Below are 10,245 nucleotides of genomic sequence, written 5' to 3'. Positions count from 1 at the left end.
TTTTAGCTAATTGACTTATTAGGTTTTAAGTTATATTTCGTTGTAATAGTTGTAGATATCGAATTCAAATGACATAACAGATAGCTCTTGTATACTACTTGATATTATTATTACTACTACTGCTAATATTATATTACTTTACACTACTTACTGTTCAATACTTTCTTTTAACATCTCTAATGTTTCATCTAAATCATTATTCAACTTTTGCAGAAATTGCTTCGATTTAGATGGTTTTCTAGTTAAGTCAACTTTACCCTCATCAAGTTCTCCTTCTTCTCCGTCATCTTCCCCTCCTTCCTCTTGTTCTGGTTGATCTTTCTCCTCTTCATCGCCATCAACTTCGGACTTTTTTTCTTCTCCTCCATTCTCTAAGCTTACTTTACCTTCAAAGTGTTGTGATGAATCAGCAAATGCTCCATCATCACTATCTTCTTCTTCGGTTTCCGCTACTTTAAGCTTAGTTTGATCAACAACCACCTTCTTTTCATTATCATCTTCATCTTCAACGGCTACTATTTCAACTGGAGGTGGAGTATCTGGTTTTTCAATGGCATTTTCAGGTATATGACCAACTAAACTTTTAAATGTAGCATACCTTACATCTTCAAGATTAATCTCCTTAATATTATCACTATTATCCCAAAATCCAATCTTACTCCAAAATAATTTATTTCTAATCAAAATTAACATGAAATAAATCTTAATCAATTTAGCTTCTTCATCCCTTCCTACATGCACCGCTGATACATTACTATTCATTAAATTTGATTCTGAATCAGTTGCAGTAGGGATGGATGATGAATATGAATTACTTCGTTTAAATGGTCCACTAAACGTAGCAGGTGAAGATGCTGTTGTTGAAGGAGTTGTGGTTGAATCAGTCACATTATGAGAATTGGTAGTGGCGTAATTAAATTCTTCAAATGATTTATTAGGTTTCAATTGATATACATTTTGATGAATGGCTCTTAATTTAGCAAAGAATTCACAAAGATTTCTTAATTTAATCAAACAATAATTACATAATGGATAACTTCCAATTATCTCATCATTAGGAGTTGTTGAACCAACTGGTTGATCAACTAATAATTTAAAATAATATAATCTTGAATGTTCTAAGATATCCTTTCTTGATTCACCACAAAGTCCACAACCTTCTTTAATCGCCACAGGAATTGGAGGTGGTCCTTTTGGTTTTTCACCATTGGCTTTTCCTCGATAAGCTAATTTAAAAACTTCATTAATCCCATTAACTGGTTCAATTATAGCTCTTCCTTCCACAATTGCATTCCAGAAATGTTTATTCTTATTCCATCGATTGATTAATGATGAAACTGATAAATTAGGGACATATGATATACTTGGTTCTAATTCTTCTATCCATATCTTTTTAAAATATTTCAAGTTTCTTAAATTGGCTAAATCAAATACAAAATCAGGATTGATTAAAGCATAAATGAATTGTTTAAATTCCTTTTGATAATTATTTAAATCAAATCGTATACTATTAACATTTGGTGAAAATATAACTGATTTTAATTGTTGATCTTGGAAATTTTCTTCTGATCCTCCTCCATTGATACTTTTAGATTCACCTCCGGTAATAAACTCACCTTGTTCAACTTGAGGAGTTCCATTTCTTGATGAATGAAGTTTTTCCTTTTCTTCTAATTGAGCGAAAAGGTCTTTTAATGCATTTAATTGAGCTTGTAATCCTTCAATAATAGTATCTTTCTCATCCAATTCTTCATATAATTTCCCATTTTTAATTTTAAAATTATTTACTTCACGATTACTTTCACTTACCATTTTATTAGCTTCATCGAATAATGAAGCAGTTAATTCTTCAACTTCAGCACGTAATTTATTAACCTCGTCTTCAGCTGCATCTTTTAATCGATTACTTTCTGCAACTTCAGCTTGTAAAGCCACGAATTCAGTCTCTTTATCAGTTTTATGAGTTGTAAATTCTTGTTGTAATTGTTCATGTTGAGGCACTAATAAGGCATAATTTTGACTATCAACCGTTAAAGTTTGAACTTGGGCTTTTAATTGTCCATTATCTCGTTTTAAATGTTGGATTACTTCCTCTAATTCAACCTGTCTACCCATAACAGTCATTAATTGAGTTGATAAATAGCTAACTTCCTGAGTTAATCTTTCATCCAAGTCTTCTCTTGGTGGAGCAGGTGATGAAACAGCTGCTGGTGTATGTACCAGTTCGTGTTCGTTGTCTTCATGATATTGATCAACCACGTCATCGAGAATTGAGTCTCCTCCCATGGATGCTGGAGTTTGTGGAACTTCAGTTGGACTCTCTACACCTGATTCAGACATTATATATGATGAATCCAAAATAATAATTGACTGTCAACTGATTTCTATTTAGCAATTAGAATTATAAATAGCCTCAATCCAAAATATATTTCGTTTGGTGTAAGGTGAGGCTCGAAAATAAAAATAAACTGCTTGAAGTTAGAATTATTTTTATATACAGTAATTTGGGGTAACCTGAAAATCATCAGTGATAAATTAAATTGATTGCTAAATTTGATTTGAATATTTCAAAAGTGGATAATATCTAGTTGATCTAGATATATAGTATGTAAGTTATTGTAATAGTCCAAGTGTATCATCAACTATAACTTTTCACACTACATTCGTTAATGGTATAAATCAGTATATGTCATCAATATTTCCTTATCAGTAAAGATTAAATTCGCAATATTCAATCAAAGTTAATCAGACATGGCCAATTTAATAGGGAATAACCAATTTCCTATTAGTCTGTTTAACTCTCCAATAGGCTATTCCAAGAACCCCTTACTATACGGTCAGCAACACAATCATGATGAATCAACTAATGCGTCTGGAACAACTACTCCAATCATTGATGAACAACCTTCTTCAGCCACAATCACATCCCATAATGTTTCATTAACTACTCCACCGAAGGAACTCACATTTGATAAGTTGCCTTATGAAATACGATCACAAGTAGCGAATGAATTATCTCAATTTGATTGTATCAAGTTATTGCTTGTTAATAAAGCAATCTATGCTTCAACTATTACTAGACTATATCAATATATTATCATAGATGAAGATTATAATAGTTTCAATAATGAGAAAGAATATAATTACAGACGATATGAAAGAGATAATAAGTATCGGAGTCAGTTTTCATGTACGTTTATAAACAGTTCATATAATTTGAAACGATTCATTAGGGTATACAATACCAAATTTATGAAAGAACATTCATTTGATGGAATTGATGAGAATTTCCCTCATATTAGACGGTTTGAATGTATAAAGATCCCTGATTCATTGAATATCTACGATTATGAATTGAATGATCAATTGATCTTATTCTTCAAACATTTGATTTGTTTACGACAATTGATTTGGTTGAATGATAATTTCCGATTAGAGTTTCTTTATAATTTAAAGAATAAATATTTGATTAATACTTTGGTCCTTAATATTAAATTCAGTAATTATTTAAATGAATTGAATGATGCTAATGAATTAGATGATTATTCCAAATTGACATTTCCTAATATTATAAACTTTCAAATTCAACCATTTCATAATAGTAAGAAGTTGATGAAAATTATTAATAATTTATTAATTAATAGACATGATCCAGTGGATGTTAGTTCGAATTTAAGGAGTTTGGTTTTATCAAAGTATCATAAGAGTTATGATAATAATATCTTACTTCCCAATTGTCGAGATTTAATTGGATTTACCTCGAGTAATAATAACAATGATATCAATAATATTAATAACAATAACAATTTCACAGTTCATACGACTCTACATGAAATCGATTTAAAGTCCATATCATCATTATTCAGGTTTAGTAAACTCAAATACTTATCAAATTTAACAACATTATCGCTTGATAATATATTAATAACTCCCGAAGATTCACAAATATTCATCAATGCTATAAATTTACCCCATTTGACATCATTATCATTAAGGGGTATTTCTGAATATCAAATCATATCTGATGAAGCATTTGGAACCAGGGATAGAAATGTGATATTGGAATACTTAAAGCCAAGTTTCTTGGAACATATCGCTCCTCATTTACATAATTTACGTCATTTATCAATTGATTATCGTCAAACTTATATTGATTCTGTACCATTATTCATACAAACCATACCTTCTAAGTCATTAAAATCATTAGACTTATTGATACGATTAAATCATACTAAACCCTTATCTAATCATGAAGATGAATTAAAATTTTATAATGAATATCAATTAGCCATATTAACCCATGCTAAGACATTGAATAAACTTTCGATTGAATTAAGACAAGAGATTGATAATTATAGTGATAGTAATAATCTAAATATCTTAGTCAGTATCCCCTCTCGGATTCATTTTTATTCTGATTTGGTTCAATTAACGAGTTTAACGAGTTTAAGAATAAATCCGGGTGATAACGTAGATGAATTCTTATATTTAATCAAGAATCTTCATTCCTTAAAGAAATTAGATATTTTTGGAAGTAAAGCTGGAGGCTCACCAAATTTAGGGTTAGGAATGATTCATCCAAGTATTTATGATGAATGGTATAAGGTTCAACATGTGGCATTATTCTATTTACAATGTAATGCTCATATTGATTATATTAGAATTAATAGTTGTATTTTTGAATGTAATGGAATCAATCTACAAATCAATCCAAGATACGGCATTACAAGATGGTTTGATAGACATATCAGACCAACCAATGAATTAACATGATCATTCAAGTTGATTGTATATAAGGTTTTAGAAAAATGTATGACTTCTTTATAAGTTGCAAAATAATAAATTATTGGTGTGTCACCGTTTTTTTCTTGCTTACGCTGCCGAACTTCGGTGTTTGGTCCTGTATATACTTCTGACCAATCATTTCTCGTTTGAACTTGATTACTCTCATTTTATTATGGGGATTACTAAATGATAACTATAACGGGTGGGCAGTCGTGTCCCATTTACCAAAAAATTCTTTTTCCTTCAAATTAAAGCAAACATCAACTTTATAATTATATTATTAATATACCATTTATATATAATAGATTTGATTTCTTTTAGGTTATAATTCCCCATTTAGAGTTCATCTTTAGTATAGCTCACGTTATAATAGCTACATATATCTGCATTCATATCATATAACTTATCAGACTTTCATCATGATAAGAAGGAGACAAATCTTACCCAATGCATATGCATCCACAAAGAGATTTGTTACTAATGAATCAAATAAGAAAGGTTCAAAACGATTTATGCAAACTTTACCTATTGCTGGTAATGGTACTGGAATGAAAAATGGTTTCTATTCTGGTTTAAACCATTCAATTGCTCAACAACAAAGTAATAGTACTACCAATATCGATTCTGCATCCACCATTTTATCAAAATGGTCTTCTCATAAATTAACATTCCCAACTGATCAATCTAATACTACTACCCAATCAAATAATCATAGTACTACAACTCCAATTAGGAGATCAAGAAATTCAAGATTTGCTGCTAAGACTGTTAGTGAACCATTAGATACTTTATCTTCTTCATCTTCCCCTTTCTCCTCATCCCCTGCATCATTCCCATCCGGAACTACTATAATAGATATTGAAACTCCAAAAATGGAATTTCCAACTACTCCAACCACAACTCCAACTACCTCTGCATCTTCAACTACAACTACAACTAGTACTACTGCTCCAAAGAAAAAGAGAACTTTACGTCCAAGAAAGGCTTTAATCACCTTAAGTAAAGGAGCAGTTGATCATTTAAGGGCCTTAGTTAATCAACCAAATCCAAAAATGATTCGTGTAGGAGTGAGAAACAGAGGTTGTTCTGGTTTAACTTATCATTTAGAATATGTTGAGGAAGCGGGTAAATTCGATGAATTAGTTGAACAAGACGGGGTTAAGGTTTTAATTGATTCCAAAGCTTTATTTTCTATCGTTGGTTCTGAAATGGATTGGTTAGATGATAAATTATCATCAAGATTTATCTTTAAAAATCCAAATTCAAAAGGAAGTTGTGGTTGTGGTGAATCATTCATGGTTTAAGCTTTTTGGATACTTTAAGAACAAAACCATCCACCTAAATTTTAATTTTAATGATCTGGAATTATTTAATTATAGACCGCTTCTATTAGCATAGATTATGGCATTTACATATATTTAATACATTAACGAACTTGCACTTATTTATATTACTATAACTTTTCCCGTAGCCTATTTTATTTATTTATTTAGAAGAAAACGTGACCCATCCCATCCATCCTGCTAACTAATAGTCTATTTAATCTTTCTACATTCAAAATAAGTAGCATCAATATCGTCTGGTAATGAACAAAAGTATTCTAATCTTTGCATGGTTTTGAATAATTCAACCGATGCCTTTTGTAATTTAAGACATGTCTTACCCCCATCAGCATCATTAGTAGTACATATTATACTTTCTTGAGTATCTTTTTCGCCATCAATAACAAAAACAGCTGTTTTCAGTCTATTTTCATGTAAATCTATAAATTGAGATACCGATTCATGGAATGGTTTACTGACTTCAAGGGTCTTGATCCTTAATGGAGATGATTGATTTTCAGTTAATTGATTTAAGGTAGTAGAAATATCTGAATTTGCTGACCCCAGACCAATTAAATCATGTTGATGTGATTGCTGTTGTAACTGAGTGGCTGGAAGTGGTGGTTTACTGGCATTGTCAGTTTTCTTAGACGAACCAAAGTACAGAAAGATAGACATTGTTTACTTGATTATCGTTGGTATGAAATGAATATATCTAATTTAGCAAGAGATTAAATTTGCGCAAACTTCATTTTTCATATTTTTCGATTTATATTTATATCATTTTTCTGTATATATAAAATATCTATAAACATAATTTCATATTTTCATTAAGGGACATTATCATAAATTCATAATTTCTAAATCCAATATAATCCAATTCAAAACTTCCTTCATATTTCTTTTGATTAGGTTTAGCTTCAATCAATTTTATGTGATCTTGAATATTGTTAGTATAATCTCTGATCCAATTATACTTAAAATCATATTTGATACTATTTGGCTTTTGTCCATCCATTCGTATAACCGTATTAACAATATTTTTCTCTAATGTATCAGTATTGGATTTCTTGAGATCTTCATAGTATTGGATTTCCATATCAGCAAATTCGTTTTGACGTTGTACAGTTGAGTTAAACACAAATACAACTGTATTCATTAATCGTTCTATAATTTCATTCTCCGTCAACACAGTCACTTCGGAATCCTGATTGATATGACCTAACACAGCTTGACGTCTTGTATTGAATGATATCCTCTCGAAATTCCTCCTTATCATATTCTCATAAGGAAACTTACTTCGATACGAGCCTTCATCGATTACATTCCTCAATCGATATAATTGTTTATAACATGCTAATAATTTAGTTCTGAAATTGGGCAATTGTTGGATATTTGAAGAGAAATTAGGATTTAGTATCGCCTTGTGTAGTATTAATTTATTATTATTCAAAGTGAATTTGGTAAGAGGCAGTCGTATCATCATATCATGATATTGGTATATCCAAATCTATATACAAAATTTATTCAGTAATTATTTTTTCTTAACCAAATCTCATTTAGTGGCCCTCATAAAATTTTTGATTTTTTTACAGCCAAAATTTTGGTTTAACAAAGGCAACAACCATCAAAATGCTGGCCAATACATTAAACTTAAGAAGAGATGACAATAATATGAGTATATCTTATCATTATCAGACTCAAATGAAGACCTATGGGCATGAAAAGTGTTTGATTATTCCAAGTCCAAGGTTACTGGTAAGTATTTATTTTAGAAATTTGCCAAATATCATTCAAAAATACTGACAACAATTTAAAGTTGAAGTTTAATTTGTATTTAAATGGGAATCAATTGTTGGATTCAAGCTACAATTATCTAATCGATAGATTAGGTTCTAATATTTGTCGTTCAAGTTATTGGAATGCATTGGAAGTGAAACCAAGTTTGAGGATTGATAATTCTTCTAGTTTCCAATTAGATCTACAATGCCTTATATTTGATGGTATTATCAACGAGTTTATAGAGTTCGATTCAAACGGAAATACCGTTCAAGTGTTTGACAAAGAGGTTAATATCTTAAAAGAAATGACGATTGATATCAGATACCAAACTTGGGAAACTGAACTTCTCATGGATGATTTCCTCCATGATTTGAATTACATGATCTCATCTTGGTTAGTCAATATCGAATACATCTTTCCGTTAGTATTTTCAGTATATGGAAGACAAGTATTTAAATTAAATTACACATCACTTAAAAGGTGTATCCTGGAAATGAATGATCATCAACTAGATAAACTCATTAGTAATGCAAGTTCCTCCAACAACCATCAAAGTCTAATTCTTAATTTAGACAAATTACAAGTTCGAATCATGAATGAATACAACATACTTAACATATTAAAGGAAATCGATCATTCTAATTATAGATATAAAGTCTTCATTAATAATAAAGGAAAAACTTCGAAACAAACAATGGGTGTAAAAAATTTTCCGTATTCCTTGGCACTTATAGCAGTTACACATATGCATAACGATGATTAGATGCCCAATATTGATTTTGCATCATACCCTTATTCTTAAGGCTTTCTAAATTATAAACTTAAAATTTGAAAAAGCTAAATCATTTTTGAGCCCCCCAATCTTACCCGTGGGGGATTCCTCAATAATAGAGGCTTGATATTGAATTAAGTAACGTTTCCTTCTCCCCCCACTTTTTAGTGTGGCCACTTGGGAAGGTGATTCCATTTTTCTAGTTACAGTAACTTAACCATGAATTATAATATCGTTCCAGTTTGATGTTAATTAGTGATCTCAGACGAAATAAGAAAAAAAGTATGGAGACAAAGTTTCTCGGAATAACTTTTTCATAAATTTTTCAAAGGATCGCTACAAGCATAACCCACTTCGAATTTGAATTATATAATAATCAAGTCCGGTTACCACAATTCTATTCCAAGAATATAAATACTTCAATAATCTCACCTTTTCAATAATTTTTCGAAATTTATATTAATCTTCATTAGTTTTTAATAAAATTAATTAGATCAATTGAATTCATATAATCATCATGTCTCCATTAAACATTGCTGTCGTCGGTACTGGTATCTTTGCAACTGATGCCCATTTACCAGCCATTCAAAATATTCCAAACTTAAAAGTTACTGCTGCTTATAACAGAACTAAAGCCAAAGCTGAAGTTTTCGCTAAGAAATCAGGTGCTGCTAAAGTTTACGATAGTTTAGAAGAAGTGTTCGAAGATAAAGACGTTGATTTCGTCGATGCTTTATTACCAGTTCAATATAACTTAGATGCTGTTAAATTAGCCGTCAAACATAATAAACCAATTGCTTTTGAAAAACCAATTGCTGCTAATTTAACTCAAGCTAAAGAAATTGTTAAAATATCTGAAAGTACTGATCTTCCAATTTTAGTTTTAGAAAATTTCACTTACTTAAAGGCACTTACCGTTATTAAAGATATTATCCCAAAAATCGGTGAAGTTCTTTCTTTCACTTATAGATACACTGGTCCATTCAATGCTACCAACAAATACATGTCTACTCCTTGGAGAATGAGTCCTGAACACGTTGGTGGTTACCTTTCCGATGGTGGTGTTCATCAATTGGCCGTTTTAACTGAAGTTTTAGGTCCTGTTGAATCTGTCAGTGCCTTAACCAAACAAGTTAGAGAATTAAGTGGTGCTGATGATATCTTATTCTCAACTTTCAAATTAAAGAGTGGTGTCATTGGTACTTTTACTTATGGTTCTGCCTTTGGTGCTACTGACAAGACCAGTACTTTCACTATTTACGGTACTGATGGTTCAATTGATTACAATTTCTCTCCAAGTTTAACCAACCCAACCATCACTTATCAAACTGGTTCTTCTAATGCTGATCTTTCTGAAAAGACTGTCATTGAAATCGAAGAAAATGCTACTATCGAAGAAGAATTCAAAAATATCGCTGCTTCTGTCGCTTCTAAAGACAAATCAGTTCTTAATGTTCCACCAAGAAAAGCTTTCCATCATTTTGCCATTGTTGTTGCTGCTATCGAAAGTTCAAAGAAAAACGGTACATCTGTTACAGTTGAAACTCCATAAACTTGTTCTATTTGTGGTATCTAGCTATATAT

At 30.7% G+C, this 10,245-nt stretch overlaps 7 protein-coding genes across 7 annotated transcripts; 4 read left to right on the top strand and 3 right to left on the bottom strand. All coding sequences in view use genetic code 12, as the record gives it.

Annotated features, from left to right (window-relative positions):
* Nucleotides 1-147: 147 nt before the first annotated feature.
* On the bottom strand, nucleotides 148-2,340 carry SEC2 (guanine nucleotide exchange factor; the record flags this gene model as incomplete). Its single annotated transcript, XM_064905720.1, has 1 exon — nucleotides 148-2,340. The coding sequence occupies one exon, from the start codon at nucleotides 2,338-2,340 to the stop codon at nucleotides 148-150; it is 2,193 nt and encodes a 730-aa protein (XP_064763226.1).
* A 205-nt stretch (nucleotides 2,341-2,545) lies between these two features.
* On the top strand, nucleotides 2,546-5,064 carry DFJ63DRAFT_54140 (uncharacterized protein). The gene has a single exon (XM_064908898.1). The coding sequence runs from the start codon at nucleotides 2,752-2,754 to the stop codon at nucleotides 4,771-4,773; it is 2,022 nt and encodes a 673-aa protein (XP_064763225.1). The 5' UTR covers nucleotides 2,546-2,751; the 3' UTR covers nucleotides 4,774-5,064.
* Nucleotide 5,065: 1 nt separating this feature from the next.
* Nucleotides 5,066-6,501, top strand: ISA1 (Fe-binding Fe/S cluster assembly protein). Its single transcript, XM_064908905.1, has one exon. The coding sequence runs from the start codon at nucleotides 5,205-5,207 to the stop codon at nucleotides 6,087-6,089; it is 885 nt and encodes a 294-aa protein (XP_064763224.1). The 5' UTR covers nucleotides 5,066-5,204; the 3' UTR covers nucleotides 6,090-6,501.
* On the bottom strand, nucleotides 6,321-6,785 carry DFJ63DRAFT_333517 (uncharacterized protein; the record flags this gene model as incomplete). The annotated part of the gene is made up of 1 exon (XM_064907869.1): nucleotides 6,321-6,785. The coding sequence occupies one exon, from the start codon at nucleotides 6,783-6,785 to the stop codon at nucleotides 6,321-6,323; it is 465 nt and encodes a 154-aa protein (XP_064763223.1).
* DFJ63DRAFT_56411 (uncharacterized protein) lies at nucleotides 6,501-8,093 on the bottom strand. The gene has a single exon (XM_064908913.1). It carries the CDS (start codon nucleotides 7,591-7,593, stop codon nucleotides 6,913-6,915), a length of 681 nt encoding a protein of 226 aa, XP_064763222.1. The 5' UTR covers nucleotides 7,594-8,093; the 3' UTR covers nucleotides 6,501-6,912.
* Nucleotides 7,263-8,915, top strand: DFJ63DRAFT_55683 (uncharacterized protein). The gene is made up of 2 exons (XM_064908911.1): nucleotides 7,263-7,865; nucleotides 7,927-8,915. Exons 1-2 carry the CDS (start codon nucleotides 7,740-7,742, stop codon nucleotides 8,650-8,652), a joined length of 852 nt encoding a protein of 283 aa, XP_064763221.1. The 5' UTR covers nucleotides 7,263-7,739; the 3' UTR covers nucleotides 8,653-8,915.
* Nucleotides 8,916-9,178: 263 nt separating this feature from the next.
* Nucleotides 9,179-10,213, top strand: DFJ63DRAFT_311214 (uncharacterized protein; the record flags this gene model as incomplete). The annotated part of the gene is made up of 1 exon (XM_064905719.1): nucleotides 9,179-10,213. One exon carries the CDS (start codon nucleotides 9,179-9,181, stop codon nucleotides 10,211-10,213), a length of 1,035 nt encoding a protein of 344 aa, XP_064763220.1.
* Between the last annotated feature and the right edge of the window lie 32 nt (nucleotides 10,214-10,245).

The sequence above is a fragment of the Scheffersomyces coipomensis genome (assembly GCF_036884675.1).
Source record: "Scheffersomyces coipomensis strain NRRL Y-17651 chromosome Unknown DFJ63scaffold_2, whole genome shotgun sequence".
NCBI lineage: Eukaryota > Fungi > Ascomycota > Pichiomycetes > Serinales > Debaryomycetaceae > Scheffersomyces > Scheffersomyces coipomensis.
The sequence above is the reverse complement of the archived record's forward strand: the minus strand, read 5'-3'. Positions and strand labels throughout refer to the sequence as shown.